Here is a 25,187-nt window from a genome sequence, read left to right as displayed (position 1 = left end):
GTGTTCAGGTGCAGCACAAAGAGCTCGATCTCAGGCTGTTCGAAACTGGTCCCCAGGGTGGACAGCACCCAAGGACTGAGGTGTGGCAGAGGTGACTGCCAGCATCCTGGTGGTGGGAACCACCATCTCCCTGGGAATGGGAAGCACGGACACCGGACCCCTGCTGGGTCCGCGCCACCTTCTCCTGCATGGTGACACTGTCATGGAGCACGTCAGTGTCCCCAGAACGAGAGAATGGCTGGAGGGGAGTGCTCCTGCTGGCAGCGATGCCACCCGGCTCTCACCCCACAGAGGCTGAGCACCAGGTGTGCATGGCAGAGTCCTGTCTGCAGGGCTGGAGCCTCATCCATAGGGCTGTCACACTCCTCTGGGGCTGCCGCCTTCTTCCATGGGGCTGGCACCCTCTGTTAGGGCTGCCACCTTCCTCTAGAGTCAGCACCCAGAGGTTTTTGGTTGTCCACATCTGGCAGACATCCCCAAACTGGGGTGCAGAGGTGGCTCTTGAGCAGCCAGGCAGGTGCGAGCAGCCACGGGGAGCGCAGGAGCTGTGGGGACAGTGTGAGGGCAGGCAGGGACAGCAGCAGGGCAGGGAGCAGAGGAGAGCACTGGGGAGGAAACGCCGAGCGAGCGATGAGTGACTGCAGGGTGGTTGCAGGGGCGGGCAGGAAGGGAGGAGCGGGCAGGGAAGGGCTTCACAGTTACAGACTTGTCCCTCTCGGTCCCCTGGCCTCCGAGCAGCGCGGCCATGGCCGAGGGCCAGAAACGACGGGGCTTCAAGAAATTCAGTAAGTGACCACAGGACAGGGTGGGTGGGCAATGGGGTGCTCACCTGGACATCTCGGTGGGTAGGAGGATGTGTGAGAGTTGGTGTTGAGTGTGTGCTCACATGCTGTCCGGGTCATCCCATCCAGGGATGTTTGGAGCTGTGACAGGCTCTGCTTTCCTTAGGAAACTCATTGGGGTGAGAGGCTTTGGAGGTTTCCATCCACAGGGCTGGGTGCTGGCTCAGGAGCTGGGTGCTGGGACTGGGACCACTCTGCTGCAGCCCAGCCCCGTGCTGGATGCTGGGATGTGACCAGAGGGATGCACAGCAGGGTTTGGGGGCCTTCACTCCTTAAATCACACCCTTCAGGGTGCATGGCTTGGGTACAAGCTGGTGCTGGGGGCCAGGGGTGGCTAGGACCCTCACCCCAGGGTGCTCCTGCAGCACAGGGATGGGGGTGACACAGAGGACCGGGGAGGGAGCCTGGGAATGGGTTCCCACTGACTCTTCAGGGAGGAAGTGCTCGATACCCACCGGGAGCGAGCTCTGCACTTTCTCACAGACCTCAGCTTTCCCCCGGAGCCCCGGGGGGAGGCTGCAGTGGCCTTCACCCCATTCCCAGCACTGGGCTGTGCTCTCTTGCATTCCTGCCGCGGGGCTGGCGCCAGAGGGGGGCTGGTCCCTCCCCTCCCCCGGGACCCCTCCACTGGCCAAACCCACAGCCCCATCCCAGCTGGGATTTTCCTTTGTGGTGGAGTGCTGAGGAAATGGGGAAAATCCCCAGTGCTGCCTTTCCCACCTTTCAGCAGCCCCAGGAGCAGCAGGTAGCAGAAGATGCTTGGACTCCAAGAGGATGTTTTAGCACAAAGTAGTTTTGCTTCTAACTGCACTCAGGCCATGAGGTTTCTGCCTCGCAGAGGGGCTTTTGGGATGCAGCCCCTCCACCCTGTCCAGCTGCAGGGATGCCCCGCAGAGCCCATGGGTGGCAAGTGGAGGTGGGAATCCGAGCTGAGCAGCCCGGGACACCCGGGTCCTTGCTCAGAACCTCTGAAACGTGTCGCTTCCTGCCCCGGCAAATCCGCCGTGCTTCACAGAGCCCCAGGGCAACATCAACATTGCAAAACCCCCAGAGGCACCCACGGCCGGCAGGGAAGCACTGCTCAGCAGCGCTGCAGCCACAGGCTCGCTCACCCCGAGTACTGACACCGGCACCATCCAGGGCTGCGCCGCAGCGACGCTCAGAGCTGAGCTGGGGCTGAGGTGTGAAATGCAAAGCCGCCCTCCGGAGTTAAAAATACTTCTCTGGCGAGCATGTTCGTGCTCAGCACTTGCAGGTGGCAGCGGGAGCAGGCGAGGGGCTGGGCGAGGAAGTGGGGAGGTTATCTCCCGCCCACAGCAGCGCCCGTGGCTGGTTCCTGCTTCACCCTGCACCTGTGGGCAGGTCACAGGCATCCAGGACCCCCATTCCCTGGGGAGATGCCACGTGTCCCATTCTTGCATCCTGCAGGGCTGCCCTGAGGCTGTGGGGATGGGCAAAGCCCTGCCCAGAGTCCCCTGGAGGAAGTGGGCAGGCAGAAATCATTTCTACAGTTGCCTGCTCACCGGGGTTGGGTGTTTCCTCCACCCCTCAGCTGTGGTGGGAAGATGCAGCTGCTAGATTTGCCAGGCACAGGAGACTTTTCCACCCGGAGGGACCAGGGCAGAGTTTCCAGGTACTCAACAGAGATGCCTCAAGCAGCATCATCTACACCGCAGAGCACAGGGATGTCACGCCAAGCTGGGCCTGCAGATGTGGGTGTAACACAAGGCTGCATAGTGCCCCATGCCCAACCCAACCCAGGAGCAGGGGCTTTGGGACACTCCCATCATCACACCGTGCCAGCAGTAACCCCACACTCATCATTCCTTTCTCCTTGCCAGAGTTTTTCAAGTTCAAAGGCTTTGGGAGCCTGAGCAGCATCCCCCGCTCCTTCACCTTCCGGCGCGCCTCTGTGGACCCCAGCTCTCCGGACAATCTCAGACCACATCTCCCACCTCCCCATGGCTTCCTGGGAGAGCCCTTTGACAGCACCCAGGATGATCTCAACACCATGCCCAAGAGCCCTGGCCCCTACGCCCAGTCGTCGAACATGTACTCCCACATGGGCACCATGCCCAGGGTCAACCTGGGCAAGGCAGGGAAGAGCCTGGGCAAAGACAAGAGTAGCCAGAACTGCTGGGAGAAAGGGACTCCCAACAACAAAACCCCCCAGACAGCCCCACTCCCCAGCCTCAAGTGCCCTGAGATGTCCAGCACCCCTGACCCTGGCACAGACTCACCCTTGGCTGCTGGACAAGCAGAGCAGGAGGAGGAAAAAGCTGAACCTGGGGACACCCTGGAGGCAGCAATGGCCAGGACAGACCAGGAGCCTGCGGGAAATGTCTCCTGCCCTAGGACAGAGGCACCGAGCTCCAGCCTGGCTCCAAACCCCAGCCAAACCACAAGCCCTGACACAGCAGCTGGGGCAGAGACCACTGATGGGGATCTGCTGGAAAAGGGACGAGAGCATCCTGACAAGATCTCCCCAGACAGGTATAGCCCTTGAGGTTTGCCCTGCCTTCTGCCCCCTTTTGCCTGGGGACAAACCAGGGTCACTGCAATGTCCCCCCGTGCCCGCGGTGCCAGCGGGATGCACCTGGCCGGTGGGACAGCACAGCTGGAGCATGGTCAGGTCAGCGGCTCCATGGGAACGAGGTTTCCTGTGGGATTTCTGCTCCCTCCTGTTTCCGGACGGGGTGGAAACATCTCGCAGCCCCGCTCTGCCCCGGCATCTCTTTGTCCTGCGGCGGCTGCGTTCCAGCACCAGGATGTGCTGCTGCGGAGAGCTCACACCAGCACTGTTACAGCCTCCTCCTCCTCTCACTCTCCTCTTTCCCCCCCCCCCCCCCCCCTCTATCTTCTCCCCCTCTGCCGAGCAGCACAGCCTCTCCCAAGTTACAGGGGCAAATCCTGAAACCAGACACTCCGTCCCCATTTCATGACCTACCAGTAAAACCCCACTCTGGGCACAAATCCCCCACTCCAGGCACAATCTCCCCCTCCGGGGGAATTTGGAGGTTCAGCCCTCTGAGATGACGGATGGAATTTTTGGAGAGTTTTGACCGCAGGATCAGCCAGAGGGATTTTTATCCCCCAGCCCCATGGCATCTCTGGGTGTAAGGGGCCAAATGCGACCCCAGCCCAGGAGGGTGTGCGGGACTGGGGACACAGGCAAAGGCGACTCCAAATTTCTCCGGAAAACATTTCTCCTCCTTTCCCTGGCCTGACTCTCCTCTCTCTGCACTCAAGTGGCCCCTGATGTCCCTGCTTCCCCTGCACCGCCCCGAGGCCGGGGGCTCCTTTTCCTGACACTGAGCGTTCCGGAGGTCCGGGTGGTCCCGGCAGCGGGGTGAGGAGGAGAAATTCGGCGGTGGGAGCCGGGCTGTGCCGACCACACATTCCTGCCGGCCCGAAGGGTGGGCCGGAGGAGGGCTGGGACGGGAAGGAGGAGGGTCCGCCACCGCCTTGCGCGCCCCGAAGTCCCGGCGCTCAGTGCAAGGCGGGAGAGCGCGGGAGAGCTGCTCCCCATCCCCGAGCACGGCGCTTGCTGCATCCCGCAGGGCCGATGACAGCGCTGGGCAGGAGGTTTCCCACCCTGGGACAGGGCAGGTAAGGGGTCCTGGTCCCCGGCCACCCCTCGCACCCCGGCACAGCGGAGGGGATGGGAAGGGAGAGGCTGGGAAGGGGCTTTGCTTGGGGCGGGCACAAAACTTGGAGGTAGGTGCCGGAGCCGAGCCGCTGCTCAGGTGCCGAGGCCCCCAGCCCGTGGTGGTGTTTTCCTCAGGGAAAGCTGCTGGAACCGCAGCAGACCCGGCACCAGGGGCTTGGAGGTTTGGGGGGCTGGTGGCACTGCCACATCCTTCTGTGAGCACAGAGTGGCAGAGTCCCCAAGGAGGCTGCAGAGGGCTCACCCAGACCCTCTGTCTCCCAGAAATTACTTAGATCCCAAGCCAGTGTGGCTGGGAGCCAAGCAGCAGTGGGACATGGGTGGGTCATGTGGGTGTCTTGAATCTGGGGAGTGGGTTCCCAAAAATTGGGGGCCAAATACATTTCTGCATCTTGTGGGGCTTCCCTGATGATGGGTGTAGCCTTGCTGCTTGCCAGGGAAACTGAGGCACGAGAGTGACCAGAGCAGGTCATGGCATCAGGGTTATTTCTGCTCCTCCACACTCTAACTCGGAGCCCCTGCCACAGCCCCTGGCTCAGGGAGCGGCCGTGTGCCAGAGCCATCCCAAGGCCAGGCCCTGTTGTGGGGTGGGTGGGAGGAAGTGGGACCGGGATAATGCTGAGCCCCAGCCCTTCCTCCTGTACAGGCACATCCCTGGGGTTGGGGACAGTCTGTTCCTGCCAGGCCATGGCAGCAGCATATTCCCTGGTGGGAGGAAACAAATATGGCCCTGGGGCACATTTCCACCTGGCCCCCGGAGTATTTCTGGTAAGGACAGTCCCCAGAAGAGGGTGGGCTGAGGATGCTCCTGTGCAGAGGGCTTTCCCCGAATCAGGCCTGTGAGGAGGGAAACTGCTGCTGTGGGACAGGGAGTGGCACGCAGCCTGTGGAGCTGCTCAGAGCAAGGTGGTGGCCGTGACTCCGGCAGGGACACGCTGACTAACGGGAGGTGGCCGCTGGCAGGTCCCAGGGCGGACGTGACTTGGTTTCCCCGTGCGCGGCCGTGCACAGGGCAGGAGAAACGCCACTTCCCGCAGGCACTGCGTGACACTCCCTGCACTGCCAGCCAAAACCCCCTGCAGGCAGCTCCACAGAGCAGGAAACTGAGGCACGAGGTGCCACTGGGGTACAGCCTGCACCCCCAAGGAAAGCAGAGCCTAGGCTTCAGACCACGGCTGGACTCACAGGATCCTCCTGGACTGTTCCCAGCAGCCAGCCCAGAGCTTGGCACATCTGTGAGTCGTGGTGATGCCTTCCTGAGCCCAAAGGGAGCAGCCACCCCACCAAGCCCCCACTACCCAATACCCTTGCTGCAGCTCTGGGTCTCAGCAGCTCAGCCACGGCCGCACTCTAAAGGCAGCCCTGGAATTTCTCCCAGGCTCTCGTCTGCCCCCAAAAATGCCGTTTCCTCCAGGAATGTGCAGAACCAGGGGGGCTGCGGTCCCAGCTGCTGCCCTTCCCCGGCACAGGGGCCTCTCCTGCCCGGGCTCTCCAGCGTCTCCCAGCTGCTCCCATGCTCCCGACTTCCTGCCCAGAGGCCCCCCGTCCTCCTGCCGGTTTTTCTCACGGCTCTCGCAGCACCAGGCAGCTCTGCAGCCTGTGAAGGGCAAACAGGCTGGAGAGGCAGCGCCGGGGTGGGCAGGCAGCCCACAGCTGCCTGGGGGAGTCTGCATCCATCCCCGCTCCCAAATGCTCTGCTATTTTCTTCACCTCCAGAAAAGGATGGGCTTGATTTCCAGCCCCTTTCCCCCCCCCCCCAAGCTGGACACCAGGGGATGTGGTCTGCAGTGTGGGCTTGGGGAATCACAGAATCGCTAAGGTTGGAAAATACCACTAAAACTGAGTCCAAAAGTCAACCCGGCCCTGCTGTGTTCACCACTGCAGCGTGTCCTTAAATGCCGTGCGTGAGGCACTGGAAACGCTGCTCCCGCAGGCACTGCCTGACACTCCCTGCAGACCTCTCTGGCAGCCCTGCCAGCTAAAACCTCCCCGGAGGTAGCTCTACAGGGGGGGAAACTGAGGCACGAGGTGCCCATCCACACATTCTTTAAAGACTTCCAAGGGTTCCAGAAGTGGGAGTTGTCTTCTGGATGGTTGGACACTACAAGGGCCTGATATAGACTCTATCACAGCCCATTGTAATGCCGTGGGGGATGTCCAGTGGAAAAATGTCTGGCAGTGGTTGCCTCTGCTGTCCCTGCTTCCCTTTGGGGAGGCCACCAGACACCACCTTCTACCTGAATAGAGCCCACAGAGGAGGAATTTGGCTCCCCAGGGTTGCTACCAGTGTGGGTCTCAGGGAGAAGTTGTGTGCAGGACCCTCAGCAGTTTCCCGTATGTGTCTGACGTATGTGTCCCTTCCTGGCGGGGAAGAGACATCCCAGGTCTATGATGACCTTGGATTTGGTTATTCCTTAGTTGCAGCTGCCTGTCCTGGTGTGGCAGCCTGCCATTCCCAGGCCCCTGCTGCTGCCTTGTGCTCAGGCAAGCAACTTTGGCAAACAGCAGGATGTCCATACTGAAGCTTGGCACTGGGGAGGCAACAGGTTCTGCATTCTGGTTAAAGACATCTGGATTTTTGTATTTTATTCTGAAAGGTGAGGCCTCAAGATAGCACATCCCAGCTCAGGCTGTTACAGCCTCTCTCCTTTTGAACTCTCTGTTCCTCTGGGACTCTTCCATATGGACACTTATCCGGACCTATAAGAGCATGAAAAGCAGTCCCAGTCAGGACATCAAAGTTCAGACCTAGCTTTGGTGGGAGTTTGAATTCTGTAGGGTTGCACAAAGCCATAAAGTCAAAAATGCTTGTCTGGGTGCTGTGTCCCAACAGCTGCTTACTGGGAATGCAGCTTTGCCAGGTCACAGGACACAAGGCCTCCCACCTGGCCATGTATCCCACAGCACTGTGACCTGCGGGGACCCTGGCCTGGCTGCTGGGTCTCCCTGGTTCAGCTCACACGGTCCCAAGCCGATTTGGGGCAAGATCCTCTAAAAAGGCTTCATTCTCCCCTGATCGCATTAGGGAGGATAAGCCCTGTGCTGAGAGTGGGCACAGAGCAGGCAGGAGCAGTGCTGGGGCCCTGGGAACCTCTCCCAAAACCATGGCCATGCTCTTGGCACTGTGGCAAGACAAGGGGCACAGACCCAGCTCCCTCAGCTGTGCCTTTGACCTGCATGTCACAACTTAAGGCCTTTTACTTATGTATTTTTATTGTTCCTCTTCCTTTTAGTCACCACGATGGCCTGGAGTCTGGCAGTGAATACGTGAAGGTAAGACACAAAGTGTGATCACATCCTGTCCCAGCTGGGTGCCAGGGGTGGAGAGGGGATGGTGGCCCTGGAACTGCCCAGGTCTTACACCAGCAAGCTGCTCAGTTCTTCCCCCCTCCTCCCATCTGGGTTCTCTCTTTGGCAAGGCCAGGGAAGACAGAGGGGACACAAACCCTACGTGGTCGCCCCAGTGCTGTTCCCACAGGAGCTGCTTGCATTTCATGTTCCCAGATACTTGTGAACGCCCACAGAATCAGCCTCCTCCCTCCGCCCCCACGTAAAGAAACGGAAGGGTTTGAGCCACTTTCGTGGCTGTCACATGAAAGTTGGTGTAAATCTCTCCAAATCTTTTGCTTATCCTCCAGCAAACTATTAACATTCCTGAGGACTCTTCATGTCTGGCCAGAAATTCATTAGTGAGGCGCCTGGCTCTGGAGGAGAGCAGCCCTTTTGCAGGAGGCTGCTGGCACAATGGGGTGCTGGGCAGGCACAGAGGAGCGGTGGCAGGGGTGCTGTGAAGTTTGGGCACAAAGCATTGAAACCCACTGAAGTGACAGGGTGGTCACTGCCATGGCATGGCCTTTGGAGTGTTTGTTTAAGGAGAGTTGGAGCTTCCTGAGTCCAGTTGCCCAGTGGGGATCTAATCTAGTCTGCCACTGGGCAGATGGGGTTCTTGAGAAGTGACTTGAGGTGCCCAGCTTGGGTGGTCTAATTAGCACAGAGCTCTGCACCTTCATTTTTTTGACTTGGGGCTTCTGCTGGTGGCTGTAGCCAGACATGGAAATGTGGGAACCCCCTGTGGCAGCACCAACTGGCAAGCTTGGGAGAGAGCTGGCTGGACCCTGAGCTCATCTGCCGCTTCCAACAGGGGTCACCTCCCTGCATGTCCATCCCTGGGGCTAATGAGGACCCCACATGCTGAGTCTGGCAGCTGGCAGCCTCTGGGCAGTGAGGTCAGATGAGGTTTTTGTTGTGTAGCAGAGTGATCCCACGGGTGGGATGCTCTCCTCTCTCCTCTCTGTGCCCTTAAGCCATGTGGGACTGGCAGAATGGGAGCTCACAGAGCTGCAAGTGGGACGTGTGCCAGGACAACAAAGCTCTGACTGGGTGTATTGGGTCTGGCTGTGATGTAGTTCATTTTCCCCTGCAAAGCCAATACACTGGCCTCTGCAGGGCAGGGCCCTGGTATGGGGACCTGAGGATATGCAGAGAAACTCCTGCTCAGACAGGCAAGTCCTGTGATGGCCAGGAGGGGGTGAGGGGAGGAACAGAATAATTGGGGGTGTTTTCCCTGGCATTGTCAGTGTGTGCACCCAGAGATGGACACATTTTATGGCTCATGATTTAGTAGACTGAAACAACACAGGTAGGGAGCAATGGATATGGCTCTGCCTTTGGGATCAAGTACTTTTTGGTGAGCCAGGAGGAGAATTGCCTGCCATCCAGTTAGATCCCAGACCTGAGCTATCTGGCCTTTATTTCTCATCCATCCCCATGGTGTCCAGAAACAGCCCAGGGGTTGTGATTTATACACCCCTTCCCTTTGGTCAGAGAAGCAACTGATGGCTGCAGTGACAGCAGCTATTTTAGTCAAATCAGTAATTATCCAGAGTGTGAGTGACCGGGATGACAGGGACACTCCAGCTGATTGCAGCGCTGTGCCTGGCTGGCAGCCTGTGCAGCTGCAGGGTGCTCAGCACCCAGCAGTGTTCAGCCCCAGATCCTGCAGGATTTAGGATGGGAAAGAGGCTGCTGTGCCTGCCTTTGGAGCAAGGGAGGATGGGGCTGGGATCTGCCACTGGTTGATGTAGCTGGGAGGGAAACAAGCAGAGGGGAAACACTGGTGAGGGGTGAGCAAAGGAAAGACAGGAAGAAAAGAGCCAGTGAAGGAGGGAGTCAGGAAGAGGGAGAGGATGTGTTGCAAAGCCCTCATGAGCAAAAGCTGACAGGCAGGTCTGTGTCCAGGTGTGCACCAAGGATCTGCCAAACATCAGCCTTTGAGCTTCAGCTGCAAAACGACCAGGGCTGGTGCTCCTATCACCAAGCCTGGCCAGATTGGATGTGCAACCGGGAGCTAGAGAGTGTTGGAAAGCCAGGATCAATAAGCACTTGGTAATTAATGTGCTTTAATAATAGCCTAAGGGCTGTTATTTCCAAGCTGCCTGGGGATCTGCACGCCCAGCTCTCTGTTTCAACATCCTAGCTACCCCAGCTTTGCCCTTTGTGCAGGTGAAGGAGCTGCAGAAAGATGTTACCCTTCAGGAGAGCAGCAAACAGTAAAGCTGTCACATGTCCTATGAGAGCTCAGTCAGGGATTTTCAGCTTCCCTGTGAGGAGGGGCAGCACAGTCACAGCTGGAGGACTTCACCCTGCAGCACCCCATGAGGCTCCTGCTCACTTGTTGGTGAAAGCCTCAATAGGAAACCATGGGGAGAAGCCCCCTCACAAGGGAGAAGCCCTGGCAGGAGGATGATTCACCATTGCATCTTTTTGGAGCAGCATGTCCCTGCACAGTGCCATCTGCTCTGTCCCTCAGCCCCAGGCAGGAAGCGAGGAGGAGAGTCCCTGCCCATGCTGGTGGGGCTGCAGGCACCCATGGGACCCGTGGGACCTGCTGCCCCATGTTCCCTGCCCCCAGGCTGTGTGCTGCTACCAATTCTATGCCTCAGCCCTGTCTGTCTGTTCAGCCGTGCTGCTTTCCTGTCCCCTCTCTTCCCTGCAAAACCAGGGGCAGAGTGAGAGCCTGGCCAGCGCCTTTGAGCTCTTTGTTCTGCGCAGAAGGGCTGCTTGCTCAAGCAGGGACCTGTATCTCATCAGCCTCAGATGCTGTCTCCTTTCCTGGTGATGTGAGGGGCTCGTTTGAATTAATTAGCAGGAAGGCTGCAGGGTTCTGTGGTCGGTGGCAGCAGGAATACCTCTCCGAGGTCACAGTGTTGCCTGGGAGGCGTGGGGCTCCTTGGGCCGGGACACGCTTTGCAGATGGGAGGGTGAAGCCCCCAGTTACTGAAGCACAGCCAAATCCAGGCCGTGCAGTGCCAGACAGATGTGGAGGAAGAACAGCAAGGTGTATGTCCCTGTCACTGCCAGGGCTGAGGGAGCCCCTGCCTGTCTCCAGCACAGCTGCTGGCAGTGGGTTCAGGCAGGGTTTGGGGGATTTATTCAAAAGTCGAGGCTGGAGCACAGCTTTGAGTCATCAGTGCTGCCTTGCACATCCCATACGTGATACTGGGGCCTTAATTAAACCGAAGCAGAGCCTTAATTAAACACAAGTCAGAGACAGCCTACATAGGAAACAGGCAGCTGGCTCCCCGCCATGTGAGGTGGGCACTGGTGTATCTCCCAGAAAGGTATCACCATGTGGGGGTGAAGGAAGACAGGATGGGCAATAGGGGACAAGGCTGCCCCTGACCCACAGGCATCACTGCGGAGAGCAGGCAGATTTGGGATGGGGAGAAAAAGGGTGCTGGGTCCCCTTAGGGTGTCTGATCCCCTCAGAGGAGCCAGTTTCTCTCAGAGTAGCGGTATCCAGGGGTGCTGGTTCCCCTCAGGGGTGTCTGTTCCCCTCTGAGGAGCTGAGTCACCTCAGAGGAACAGCCCCGCTCAGGACACGGGTAACCGGGGTGCCGGTTCCCTTCAGGGTTTCCCGATGCCCTCAGAGGTGCCGGTTCTCTTCAAGGCACAGGCAGCCGGGGTGCCTGGTGCCCTGAGGGATGCTGCTTCCCTTTGCAGCATAGGATTGCCGGTTCCCTTCAGGGGTGCCTGATCCCCTCAGGGATGCCTGTTCTCTTTGCGACATGGGAGTGCCGGTTCCTCTCGGAGGAGCCTGTTCTCAGTTCCCCTCAGAGCCCAGGCAGCGGGGGTGCTCGATCCCCTCGGGGATGCCGGCTCCCTTTGTGGCATGGCAGCGTAGGTTCCCCTCGGAGGAGCTGGATCCCGGTGCCCCCGCAGGGCGCAGACAGCCGGGGTACCGCTTCCCCCCGAGGTGCCGCTTCCTCGGTTCCCTGGAGCCGGGGCGGCCCCCAGGGGCGGGCCGGGGCGGAGCCGCCGCACCGAGCCCGCCCCTCGCAGCCGACAAGGGATGAGGTAATCGGGGAAGCGGCTGAAATTGAAGCCCGGCGGCGGCGGAGGCAGCGGCGGTGCAGCCCGGGCCGGGGCAGCCCCCGCCGGGCGCGCCGCGCCATGACGGAGCGGTGCAGCCTGTGGAGCGCCCTGTCCGCGGCCGCCTGCTGCTTCTACCGCGGCTCCTTCATGCAGGTGCAGGTGAGCGGGGGCGGCGGTGGGAGCGCACCGGCTGCCCTGCGCTCGGCGCGGAGCCCTCGCCGGGCAGCCGCACGCGTGGGGCAGCGGGCGGGGAAGCGTGCGGGGGACCCCCGGCCGTGCACCCGCCGGGCGCTCTTTCGGCCCGCGGGAGAGCGGGGGAGCCTCCCTGGGGAGCCCTGCGGTGCCCCCGCTCACACGAAGCTGGTGCGGGCTCAGCGAGGCGGCATCGAGCGCGGGGTGAGCCGAGCACCGGGTAGGGGGGCAGAGCTCGGCCCCCCTGCAGCCAGGACCGCGCAGCCAAAGCCACCCCCAGAGCCAGACCAGCGCTTTGACAGGCAGAAAAGTCTCTGCAGGGAGCCCTCACCTGCGGCAGACCTCATGAAGGGGAGCATTTAGCATCCCCCAAAAGGTGGCATGTGCCCGGAGCATCACTGAGCACAGGAGGGAAATCGAGCCCAGATGAACACTCAGCTTTTTGGCCCGGGTTTCCATCTCTGTGCTGCACTGCACAGGTCTGACTAGTGGGAGAAAGCTGGGATCCATCTGTCACCTGTCCTGTGGTGGTTCCAGCACTGCCACTGTCTGGGCACAAGTCTAGGTGTCCTATTTTTGGACTCTGGCATTTGCACAAGGGGGACATGGTGGTGGGAATTGGTTCCCTCATTTACTGAGTTTGAGAGCAAAGGTGTTTAGGACTGCAGGAGCCAAGCAGGCTCTGGTCTGAAGCACGAGCTGTAGTATACTGCAAGTTAGAAGGGAGCCGGCAGCCAAGAGAGCTGGCAGTGTTATTCAGTTCTCCTGCTGAGCGAGGTAGGTGCTGAGCTTTAGAGATTATTCTGGGTAAGACAGAGCCCAGAAGCAGCATTTCAAGTCTTGTCATGATTGCGGCTGATCTCAGCGCAAAGCCAGGGATTTTGATTGCTGGCGGGGGTGAAGAGGGAAAAGCAGCAGAGCTTTTTCCACTTGTCCAAAGGCCACTGAGCAACACGGGGACATGCCCTTGGGCTGCACATTGCAGGGGGTGAGTGGGTGCTTTCAGCCAGCTGCTGCCAGAACAAGGGAGGGACAGGTGAGCATCTGGCTCTCGTGTGGGGATGAGAAGGGATGAAGGGCACTCCATCCCAACCCCAGAAAGAGTTAAAAGTGAAGCCCTAAGTGCTCACCTGGCTCTGCCAGATCTTTCACCATCTATTTGTGTCCAAGCGTGCCCAGCAAACACACACTGAAGTCCCCATGAATGACTGGAGCACTTCCAGCTGACAGCCGCATCCCTGCTCACCGCCAATGGCGGTGCACCCAGCCTGGGAAGCACTGACATCATTTCTGGCCAATAGCAGCTCCGAAAAGGGATGCAGCAGCAGCCGCTGCCGCCGTCTTGGAGTGAGATAAGTAAGATATAGATGGATGGAAATGTGTGTATACACACACACCATCACTGCATTGGAGACCTGCTCCCCCGGGGTAGCAGTAGCAGCATACTCCACCGCCCCGCCACACAACCTGGAGTGCTTGTCCCACCTTAGAGCACCCAGATGTTCCTGGCCAGGAACCCCAGCTGCACCCCACCCCTGCCAGTGAGGTAGAATCGCTCCAGAGCTGACACAAAGGAGCACAGGCAAGGGGAGAGGAGACCATGAGGGTAGCCAGGACTAGTCCTAGGAAGGGCTTTGAACTCCAGAACAAAGATCTTGAGCCAAGATCTGCCTTCAGTGGGGACTAATGAAGATATGACATAACCAAGAGATGCCTTCAGTCACCTATGGGGTGGGCAGATAGGCTGATGCTCTCTCAGAGGCCATATAGGTTCCTAGACTCATTGCAAGAGAGAACAGAGGAACAAGGGTTTTCTTTTCCATATGGATATCAAGATCAGCAGGACAGACTGGCTCACAGCAGGACATGCAAACTGAGAGCAAGCCCATAACAACCAGGGGATTGTTTGTGGTGGGATTTTCTCATGGTCACGCAGGGTGGAGTAATCATTTTTGGGTGGTGCCTGGACTGGTAAATGCAGCAGTCCAGCATCAGGCAGGCAGAATGGTTCTTGGGTTTGCTGTGATGCTCAGTAAGGATGTTTGCTCCAAAACACATTACTGAAGTAGCCCATTGCCAGGTGTGGAGGAAGAAGAGAAGACCCCTCGTGCAAGTCTGTGGCTTTCCCCAGGCACCTATTTCCAATGGCTTGTTACTCCATTTCCTCACAGTTCTGCTTCCCAGGCCCCAGAGCTGCTCCTGCAGCCAGAGCAGGGGTGGAGATCTCCAGAAGGAGCTGGGATTTCCCTAGCCAGCGTCCCAGCACAGGGTAGGCAGCATGAGCAGGAGGGAGAACAGATGTGCTTGGTGCCTTGAGGTTAGTCAGATGTTATCAGCAGGGTGGGGTGTGAGTACACCTTGCTCTCCAAGCTGACTTCATCCTCATCTGCAACTCCTCCAGGTTGGGAGGGAAGAGCAGGAAAGCAGAATGGAAATCACTCCAGTTTCATAAGATTACCTCTGCAAGGATAGAAAGCCAAACACCAGCCTTTGAAGCTCTCCTTAGAGCAGGCAGAGTGACAGCTGCTGGTTTTATACACACCACAGGCATCAGCACCCTCCATCTCTGCAGCTCTTGCCCTTCCACTACCAGCTCCAGTCCTTGTCACTCAGCTGGGAAGCATGTCCTCCATCAAGAAAGCAGCACAGAGAGTCAGGGAAGCAGGCAGGGATGGAGAGCCTCAGGAATTGCCTTCTCCTGGCAGCTTCCCCATTGCATGGCTGTTACAGAGGATTCCCCAGCCCCAGGACTGTGAAACAGCCCATCGGGGCACTCTCCTTTCTCCAGCCGAGCCAGCTTGGCTGCTGGTTGGGATTCCTCAAGCAAAGCTTGGCATCATCTCTGGCAGATTTTGAGCTGGTTTATCTGGTGCGGCTGGTTTGGAGAACTGCTCTAATCCCCATTTTCTCCTGCTCAGCTGAAAGATGCCTTGGGGTTCTTCACGCTGGAGCCCAGCATCATGCAATCCAGCCAGGTGCTAATGGGAGTCCAGGCTTTTCCCCACACCCAACCCATAGTGTGCAAGAGCTCACATGGGGCCATGCATGGTGAGATGTTCCCTTGGCACGGCTGGGAGCGCCAAGCGCTGCCTTTCAGCGTGGCGCTCAGACATCCGCTCACACCCTGCTGACAGCGCCTGGCCAGCCCTCGCCAGGCCGTGCCATGCCAGGCCATGCCAGCGCCTCGGCACCTGGCCAGCTGGCAGCTGCGAGCCCGGCTCCTCCGAGACACGCTCCCGACGGAGTGGGGGAAGCTCGAGTGCTGCTGGAGGGCTCGGGAGGAAACACAGCCCTACACAGCACCAGGCTCCTGGGGAGCCCAGCTCCTGCACAGGAGGGGCAGCAGACAGCTGATTTTGGCAGCATGGAGTAGCATCAGAGACTCACAATAAGGACTGGTCTCAGTTACGTCACACCAAGGAAAAAGGCTCCCCGTGATCAGTCTGATGCTGCCTCCCCAGCCTTTATAGCCTGACAATCACTCCAAGCAGTGGCTTCTTGGTGGCCATGCAAATCAACTACTCAGACAAGGACTGAAGGGACAGTGCCCTCCACGTGGCTGGAGAAGGTGGCTCCTGACATCCTCTGCTCACAACTAGGCTCCCTCCCCCATCTGCAAGATGCAAAACATTCCTTGCCTCTCCCAAACCTCCTGTTCTCTCCTGCTAGCTTAGCTCATGGCTCCTGGCATGGATGCCAGCCAGCTGCTGCCCAAATCTGGGCTTGGAGACACCGGGCACTGCTCAGCTGGCCTCGTGTTTTTGTTACCCTGCACATTTGCATGGGGAGGATTTGGAGGAAAACCCAGATGTACAATGCTGAGCAGAACAGGCACTAATCCCTGCTCCAGGGGTGGTGGGGGGAGAGCTGTAATCCAAACTGCTCCCAGCTCAACTCTGATGGCTTTCACCTGCACAAACAGCAGAGGTTCCTGGGGGTCCCTTGATGCCCCAGAGTTTGGGGGGAACCGTGTCACAGAGAGGGTGCTGCAGTCAAGGGTCCCCCAACACCCCTCGGCAAAGCCAGGTCTGCTCTGTGGCAATGGATTTGTCACCATGGAAACAGCATCTGCTCGGCCTAGGCCCCCCAGGAGGCAGCTGGACCCCTGCAGCATCCACCAGCTACCATTTATTTTTAATCGGGCTCAGCAGCACCGGGTGGCTTTGTCTCCAGGAGGGCCCAGAGCAGCAGCAAGTGCTCAGCTCCCTGCAGCCCTTGGTCAGGGAGGGAAATCCATACATCCCTGCAGCTCCAGTCAACAGGACCCTCTCACAGGGAGAATAAACATGGTTGGGTGAGCAAGTCAGAGTTCAATCCACACTGTTTTCATAGGCTGCTTCCACTCTCCCACCACCTTTGACTTGACAAAAGCTGGGAAGGGAGGAATAAAGGCAGGTCCAGGCTGGTGAGGGCAAGCCCCGAAGAGCATGGTCCAGGGCACAGGCCCTTTGCCACTGCCTCCTTCCATCTCCCCAGGCTGGAGCAGGGTCCCCAGGACAGGATCTCTGCCTGGTTTGGTGAATGAATGCAGCTACCAGGGGGGATGGAACATCTCCTCTGGGGAAGGAGAGGCCTGGGGTCAGGGTCCTGCTGAGGGACTCTGAGGGGTCCCAAGAATGCCACAAGAGCAGTGGGTAAAGGCAGGAGAGCAGTACAGTTCTCTACACTTTCCCTTTCTCACAACCAGTAGAGGAGCAGAGGGAATCCATACAAGGCACAGAGCATGAGGCACTGGGCAGAAAGTTCAGCTCCAAGGCAAGTCCCTGAGGTGCTGGCATGAGGCTGCAGCCCCCTGTGCTCTGGGGAACCAGCTGCCACACAAGGTCAGCCGTGAGTGCCAGCCTGCTCCTCTGGCAGTGCCAGAGCAATGTCAGCAGGGCTTCAAGCCCATGCCTGTCCTGGGAGACAACACCAGAATCCTGCCCCAACAGGCACTGGGGAGCTGGGCCAGCCCTTCACTGCCTCCTTACAACTGGCACTGCCACCAGAGGGGAGCCAGGCCACCAGCCACCCTTGCTCCTGGGAGCAGAGGAACAGGGCACCCCAGCAGCCCCATCCAAGCTTATTAGTCCATGGCAGTGGCACACATATCCCCCTCTCAGGACACCACACATCTGGGATATGGAGGGAACCCTGGGGTCTTGGCTCCCAGGCCCTGCTCCATCACTCAGCTGTGTCGGTATCACAGTAGGATCACCTCAAAGCCACTGTGTCAAACAGAACTGGCCTTGTGAAGCACACAGGAACCCCAAACCTGTGCTTGCATCCCCAAACATCCCCTGGCTCCACCATGCCAGCAGCTGCTGGGAAGGAGGGAATACTGGCCCAGCAGCAGGCAGAGAAGGAGGCAGGCAGGCTCCAGCCAACAGACACATGAAGCCATCATCCCTTATCTCTCCAGGGGAAAGGAGGGGGCAGATTGCATCTTCCAGGCTCAGGTGCACCAGTGCTGGTGAAAGCTAATTTCTAAAAGCTAATTTCAATGCAGAAGGTTCCCTTTACATTTGTCATTACTATTTATGCTGCCATCAGGCTAAACACAGTGAGTTAACCCTTTGAAAGAAGAACTGTGGTGGATATATAAAGGAAGAGCAATAATGCTTTCTTTTTCCTCCTGAAAGAGTGCTTCTCATGGCAGTTCAGCCCCAGAGATGTTTAAGGGCTTTTCTCCTGCCCAACCACGGGCAGCACACCAGGCACAGGGTGGCCAGGCACAATAGGGATGTGCCACCAGGAGCCCCTCCAAGTGCTGCTGGTGACAGGACCTGGCCGTCGACAGGCACATTACCACATCCTTTGCCACAAGCAGTAATCCTCACACACAGCTGAGTTACCTGGCCTTTGGGGACAGTTGTGCTCCTGGCAGGTGCCACAGTCCCCACGCAGGGATCCTTCCAGCCCTTCCCTCCCCAGTCCCTGCACTGCTGCACTGCCTGACACTCTCTCTTCTCCTGTGCAGTTCTCCAAGGAGAAATACATCCTCGACTCATCTCCAGAAAAGCTTCACAAGGAGCTGGAAGAGGAGCTGAAGCTGAGCAGCACTGACCTGCGCAGCCATGCTTGGTACCACGGCCGCATCCCGCGGGAGGTGAGAGGGGGAAGGTGGGTGGCTCCGGGCACCCTTCCCTTGGAATGTTGTGGGAGAGCACTCTGAGGCCACACAGAACCACCGGCCTCTCCTCCTGGGAAACATCTGCTCAAGGGCATCATTAGCTCTGAGCTGCCTGATTTTGCCACAGCAAATGCCCTCTTGTGGCTCAGAGCTGGGGGCAAGGGGATCAACCAGTGTCCAAGATAACACCCCAGCAGAGCATCCCCTCATGCCCTGTGGTCCATCCAGCGTGGCTGTGGCTGAGCTTTGCCCTGTCCCCCTGACAGGTGTCCGAGAGCCTTGTGCAGAGGAACGGTGACTTCCTGATCCGTGACTCGCTCACCAGCCTGGGTGACTACGTGCTGACGTGCCGCTGGCGCAACGAGCCGCTGCACTTCAAGATCAACAAGGTGACAGTCAAGTCCAGCGATGGCCACACCCATGTGCAGTACCTCTTCGAGCAAGAGAGCTTTGATCACGTGCCTGCTCTTGTCCGCTTCTATGTGGGCAACCGCAAGGCCATCTCAGAGCAGAGCGGGGCCATCATCTACTGCCCCATCAACCGCACCTTCCCCCTGCGCTACCTGGAAGCCAGCTACGGGCTGGCCAACGGCAAGCATGGGGGAGCCCACAGCCCCTCCAGCCAGAAAGGGGGGCACATCAAGAGGAGGAGCATCACCATGACAGACGGTCTGACCGCAGACAAGATCACCAGGGCTGAGGGCTGCCCAACCAGGTGAGCTTGTAGTGTCGTCCCAGCTCAGCTGAGCAGAGGATCGGCCTTGGGAAAGAGGGAGGGCATGATCAGTCACTGCTGTCTGGGTGCAGAGCAGAGGTTGGGGATCAGGGATGGAAGAGAGAGACCAGCAGAGGCATGGGGGAAGAACCAGTACTTAGCTGGAACTGAGTTTTTCTCCCAGGCTGGCTGCCAGCCATGCTGAGCTACCACAGCAGACACCCAGTGAGCAGACATGACTTTAGTATCTCAGGCCAGAAGCCAGAGAGTGTTTTACAATCACCCAGTCCAGGATTACCAGCATGTCAGGGCTTGTTAGAGCCATGGAGCTGAGCTTTCCCAGGCAAACATGAGAGGAGAGTCACTCCCAGACACCAAGACAGCATTTGTTGTTTGGTTTTGAATGGCCCTTTTAGTTTCAGAGCCCTTTCCATTCAGCATTTGCAGGGAGTTACCAAGCAGAGCTGAAAGCCTGATGGGCAGGAGGAGACCAATGGGTCTGTGCTGATGGAGTCTGCACAGACCCTGGATCACAGCCTTCACAAAGCTGAGCTGTTCACATTAACCTTGGCCAGCTGGGCTTCTCCAGAGGTGGAGGAGGAGATTTCCTTTGTATGGCTCACTTTTGGCAGTTCCAGGCTGCCCAGAGCCCTGCAGGGAAGGCAGGGCCACACACATATCCTCATATGCAGCAGCCAAGGGCAGACCCATCTACCCCTGCCTCCAGCAGGACACAGCCTGTTGTTAAACCAAGCTGCTTTCTCACCACCCTGACCTTCTAAGCCCAAGGGCAGGGTGAGAATGCGCCAGCAGAAAACAGGCAACCAACTGTTATGGCTGGGAAAAGGAAAACACCCAGACTTCCAGAAGAGCAGAGATCCATCACTCTTTCCTCATCACTCACATTTTTCCCAAATCCCTTATCACCACCACTGCTGTCCCATTCTCCTCCCACTGCTGAGGCACAATGCTCAAGACCAAACACATCACAGCAGCCTAGCCCTCACCCACGGCAGGGAGGGCAGTGAATTACCTGCCATAACTCCTTGCAACCCTCCCTGCACTCAGCATGTTTTGCAGCACCATTGACACACAGTGTTTGCATCAGGCCACCACTTGCTGCCCCACCAACACAGGATCTCAGTGCTTGTTAGGTAACTTCCCAAGTCCCATTTCCATGCACTTTCCACCTCTCCTAAGCTTTGGGTCAGAGCAACAGCTCACCTAACTAGCCCAACACAGCTCCCAGGTAGAAATAGAGTAACACAGTGTTAGATACCACTTGGCAGCACAACCCCAGGAAACTACTCTCCATGACTTCTTTGCTAGATCCACTTCCCCACAGCGCCCTGGAGCAGACCAAACTCATCCCATCCCAAGTAGCTTGGCATGGCATATGGTTGCATTGCTCTGCTCTCCTCTGTAGGACCAGGGTCCCTGCAGGCAGGTCTGTCTGTGGTTTGTGGGGGTCAGTGGGTAGTGACTCCTTCTGCTCCCAGTTGCTGCAGGGACTACCCGCTCACTGCACCAGCTGAGCTTGTTATGGGTAGTTGTAGAAGGAGGTGATGATGCAAAGGAGGTGATGATCCAAAGGAGGTGTTGGGGCAGCAAACCCTCATCCCAGGCTCTCTGTGCTTGCCTGGGCCCTGCTTTAAGGGACTAACCTGTGCCCTCTGCCCCCTCCCCAGCGTGTCCCTGCCCCACCACAGAGACATCATCCGCAACTGTGCTGTCAGCGTGGACCAGATCCAAGACCTGCACTCCCCGATGTCCCCCATCTCTGAGAACCCAGCATCACCTGCCTACAGCACAGGTAGGCATTGCCCCTCCATCCCTCTGGGGACAGTGGGGCTGTGGATCAGCCTGGACTTGGCACTGCTGTGATACAGGGACCTGAGGAGGGGAACCTTAGGGACAGAACCTCAGCCAGCCCTGGGCTGCATCATTGTGCAGCTGTCCTGGGATGAAGTTGTTATTTTTAGGAGAGAGGTTTTGCCTGAGCCCCATGTCCCTGGGCTGCTTCCTATGCGTGTGTGCATCTTCAGGCTTTGATAAGTGTCCCGTCTGCTCCCTACAGTCACACGGCTAAAGCCGCATGCCTGCCAAACATCTGGAATCACCCCAGCCTCTCCGGTCATAAGAAGGTCCAGCGAACCCCAGCTGTGCCATGGGAACAGCAGCAAACCTCTTCCAGACCCTGCCCACAGCTCCCATTCCACTCCCTGCCATGGGTACGCCCGTGCCTCCCCCTCTCCCTCCGTGAGCAGCTACAGCGACCCGGACACGGGGCACTACTGCCAGCTGCACCCCAGCTCGCCCATCAGCAGGGACAGGCCAGCCCACGACACCAAGCAGCTGCCAACAAAGAGCTACGTGGAGAGGCTAAAGGTGGAGGAAGGACAGAGAGGGACTGTGGAGAACAGCTCTGGGGAAACAGAGGCAGGGCAGAGGCTGAAAGCAGAGCTGGACTTCAAGGGCTTTGTACCCCCCACCATGGAAACAACCTCCTCCTTCAACCCTGCTGCCTTCCAGTCCCTGCTCATCCCCCTAGATAACAAACCTCTGGAGATGACTGTGCTAAAGAAGGTCAAAGAGCTGCTGGCAGAGGTGGACGTGAAGACACTGGCCAAACACATCACCAAAGTGGACTGCCTGGTATGACCAGGGCCTGGAGGGAGGGATGGGTACCACTGCCCTCTGATGGATCTGGGCTGGCAGGGATCAGTGGATCCCTGAACATGAGACAACCCCTGAGCATTGCAGCATCCCTGCTGGGCTCTGCCTGGTGTATCAGCCAGAGCAGGCAGAGGCTGGGCTGGCACAAGAGGCTGCCGAGGATAATTCATCCTCTCCTCAATTAACAAAGCTCTAATCAGCTTTCACCTTCCTTGCCAGGTTGCCCGGATATTGGGTGTGACAGTGGAGATGCAGCGGCTCATGGGGGTGAGCTCTGGCATGGAGCTGCTCACCCTTCCCCACGGCCACCAGCTCCGCCTGGACCTGCTGGAACGGTACGGCACAGCATGGCCAAAGTGAGCCCACCGGGCTGCCCTGCACGGCCTGCTCCAGCTCCCCTGGGTGTTCCCAGCCCGGCACAGGGCAGGGGAGAGGAGGAGCCCTGTCTAAGCGCCCAGAGCATCCCCCCTCCCTGTGCTGACCCCGCTCTGTGTCTTGCTCCTTGGCAGGTTTCACACCATGTCCATCATGATCGCTGTGGACATCCTGGGCTGCACAGGCAGCACGGAGGAGCGGGCAGCCCTGCTCCACAAAACCATCCAGCTGGCTGCCGAGCTGAAGAGCACCATGGGGAACATGTTCAGCTTTGCAGCTGTAATGAGTGCCCTGGAAATGACACAGGTACGGGGATACTCCTTTAGTGCTCATGTTCTGGGCTCAGCCCTTGCTCAAAATGCATCCCTCTCCCTGTGTCCTGCAGGCTCCAAGAGTCATTGGGATGGGTGAAAGGGGAAAATGCCCCGGGTGGGAGGCATGGGGCCACATCCGCTGGGATGCAGGCAGGGAAGGGGAAGAGACATCCCCTCCACGGAGCAGACAGCCTTGTCCCGCCAGGATCCAATTGTTTTTCGGTGGTTGGGCTCTTTGTTTTGTGCTGGGCTCTGTTCCTGGGAGGAAATGAATCTGCCCTCCGGTACAATACAAATCAGTCTCAAGGCTGTGGCAGCAGCGTCTCTGGGCCACACTGCTCCCTTTGGAAGATGAAAGGAGATTAAAATTCAATTTTAAATCGAGCCCAGCTGGGAAGTCTTGCTTCCTGCCTGCACAAAGGAGGTGGAATGGCTGCCCCCTCCCTGCATCTCATCTTCAAGGCCGCTGCGACGCAGGGAGGTTGCTGTCCTGGGGCACGGGCAGGGGAAGAAATCCTAAGCCCAGCCTCAGTGCCAGAGCTGTGCGGTGTCTGGCCATGAGCACTGGTGAAGGAGGCTGGTTTTGGGAGCATCAGGCACTGTTGTGTGCAAGGCTGGGGACTATGGCTCCAGGGTCAGGCTGTTCTCCCTGGTGCCTGGAAGCTGTGCTGCCCCAGCACCTTCTACCTGCCCCATCTGCTTTCAGATTGCCCGGCTGGAGCAGACCTGGATGGTGCTGAGGCAGCGGCACACAGAGGGTGCAATCCTCTATGAGAAGAAGCTTAAGCCATTCCTGAAGAACCTGAATGAAGGGAAAGGTAACAGGAGCAGCTCCCCTTGTCTCACTTGCTTTCTCCTTTCCACGTTTGTCTGGGCAAGGCGTCACTGTTTGAGAGCTCTGACCCTCTCCCAGCTAGTGCCAGACACCCTCTGGCTGCTGAGCCACCCCAGCAATCAGCAGAGCCCGCCTGGCCTTGTTTGCCCCTTCCTTCCCAAGGAAGCATTTCGTAACTAAATAAAACCAGCAGCTGAGCCAAACTGTTGTGCTCGCATGGCAGTGAGTGCCAAACCAAGGGACAGGGCAGCCAGTTGGAAAGATGAAAAGCCATGTGTCTCTAATGCCTGGTGCCCTGTGGTCTGCAAACCTGCTCCTCATTGCAGCCCTGGGAAATGCAGCCTGAGCATGGCCATCAGCTTTCCCTTCCCAGCACAGCCAGAAACCCTGGCTGGGAGGAGCTGTGTTGGACAAGGCAATGGCCCCAGGCACAGCAATGGAATAGACACAGCAGCTGCTGTGTCCAGCTGAGCCTTGAAGCCTCTCCTGGGAGCATGGTGGCAGCCTGGTGTCACAGCAGCATTTGGTCACACGAGCACTCCGCAGGGAGATGGGGAGGGGGACACAGGTCACGGGGCCATGTGGGGTCCTAAGAGTGCCTCTCTCCCCAGAAGGGCCACCGCTGACCAACACCACCTTTCCTCACATCATACCCCTCGTGACTCTCCTGGAGCGGGATGAGGCTCTCACGGAAAGCCCCGAGCCCTGGGAGGCCACTGACAACGGCGTGGAGGTGGTCATGGCCCACCTGGAGGCAGCACGGATGGTGGCCCACCATGGTGGGCTCTACCACACCAACGCTGAGGTGAAGCTGCAGGGTAAGCACTAGTGACAGCAGAGCCCCTTTCCCTCTGCCACATCCCTACACCAGGATGGAGCATCCCACAGGTGTAGGGGCTGCCATCCCAGGGAACTGACTCTCCCTCTTGCAGGTTTCCAGGGCAAAGCGGAGCTGCTGGAAGTCTTCAGCACTGAGTTCCAGCTGCGGCTGCTCTGGGGCAGCCGTGGAGCTGAGAGCAGCCAGGCTGAGCGCTACGAGAAGTTTGACAAGGTGCTCACTGCCCTGTCCCACAAGCTGGAGCCAGCAGTGCGCTTCAGTGAGCTGTAAACCCCCCAGCTCCCAGCCTGCATCCCACCAGTGGCTGTGGGGCAAGGGAATGGACCAGGCACCCAGCATCAGGAGGAGGAGAGATGGCCCAAAAAGGCACAGGCGTGGGTCGGCAATTTTGAGACAAAGAGGAGGAAAAGCAGCCACCTCCAATCTACCACCCACCTCTTCAGGACTCAACAAGCCAGGGGTCCACACTGCTACTCCGAAGAGTGGGGACACTGTCTGGGCCAGCCAGCACTGGCCTCCACACCCAGCCGTGCCGAGGTCTACACGGTGCCCCTCACCTCACCCTTTGGTTTTGTTTTTTTCCATCTCCATCTTGCCCACAGCTGCTGGATCCTGGGTGTAAATATATTTTCATGATTACTCCTTGATGTACAGACTTGTGAAGGACGGTCCTTGTTGTAAATAATTAGGCTTATTCATTTTGTCATGTAAATACATGTACATATCTCATGGGTTTGGTTCTTACATACAATAAACCTTTATCCCGTTCCTCAAGGGGACCTCCCTGTCCTGTGGGTGTCATTTAAAGGAGCCCCCCCTGGGGGAGCAGAGCATGGGAAGGGCTGATGGGGGGAATCACCATGCTGAACCTGGCTCCAGACCCCATGGTGGCCCAATGATAGCCCTTCTGAGGAAGGCTGTGTGGTGTCACAGAATGGTGCAGGTTGGAAGGGACCACAGTAGGTCATCTGGTCCCACCTCCCCGTGGACTCCATGTCCTCTCTGGACAATCTGTTCTGGTGCATGGTCACTGCACTGTAAAGAAGTTTTTACTTGTGTTCAGGTGGAGCTTCCTGGGCATCAGGTTCTACCCATTGCCTTATCTATCTATCTATCTATCTATCTATCTATCTATCTATCTATCTATCTATCTATGAGCAGAGATGCAGGATCACCTCCCTGACCTGCTGGCAATACTCCTCCTAATCCACCCCAGGATCCCACTGGCCTTGTTGGCCCTCAGGGCC

General features: G+C 58.2%; 1 protein-coding gene across 4 annotated transcripts; it reads left to right on the top strand.

Annotated features, from left to right (window-relative positions):
- The first annotated feature begins 658 nt into the window (after positions 1–658).
- Positions 659–24,719, top strand: SH2D3C (SH2 domain containing 3C). 4 transcript variants are annotated; one of them, XM_059864904.1, is made up of 12 exons: positions 659–785; positions 2,684–3,335; positions 7,743–7,782; positions 18,035–18,163; positions 18,454–18,902; positions 20,591–20,715; positions 20,980–21,557; positions 21,798–21,913; positions 22,088–22,259; positions 22,974–23,085; positions 23,717–23,920; positions 24,035–24,719. In XM_059864904.1, exons 1-12 carry the CDS (start codon positions 746–748, stop codon positions 24,208–24,210), a joined length of 2,793 nt encoding a protein of 930 aa, XP_059720887.1. In that variant the 5' UTR covers positions 659–745; the 3' UTR covers positions 24,211–24,719. The 4 variants fall into 4 exon arrangements, with proteins under 4 accessions (XP_059720887.1, XP_059720886.1, XP_059720890.1 ...); XM_059864903.1 differs by having other exon boundaries at positions 23,714–23,920; XM_059864907.1 differs by lacking the exons at positions 659–785; positions 2,684–3,335 and adding an exon at positions 4,296–4,451 and having other exon boundaries at positions 23,714–23,920.
- The last annotated feature ends 468 nt before the right edge of the window (positions 24,720–25,187 follow it).

This window comes from Haemorhous mexicanus, chromosome 21, assembly GCF_027477595.1.
Source record: "Haemorhous mexicanus isolate bHaeMex1 chromosome 21, bHaeMex1.pri, whole genome shotgun sequence".
Classification (NCBI taxonomy): Eukaryota; Metazoa; Chordata; class Aves; order Passeriformes; family Fringillidae; genus Haemorhous; species Haemorhous mexicanus.
The sequence above is the reverse complement of the archived record's forward strand: the minus strand, read 5'-3'. Positions and strand labels throughout refer to the sequence as shown.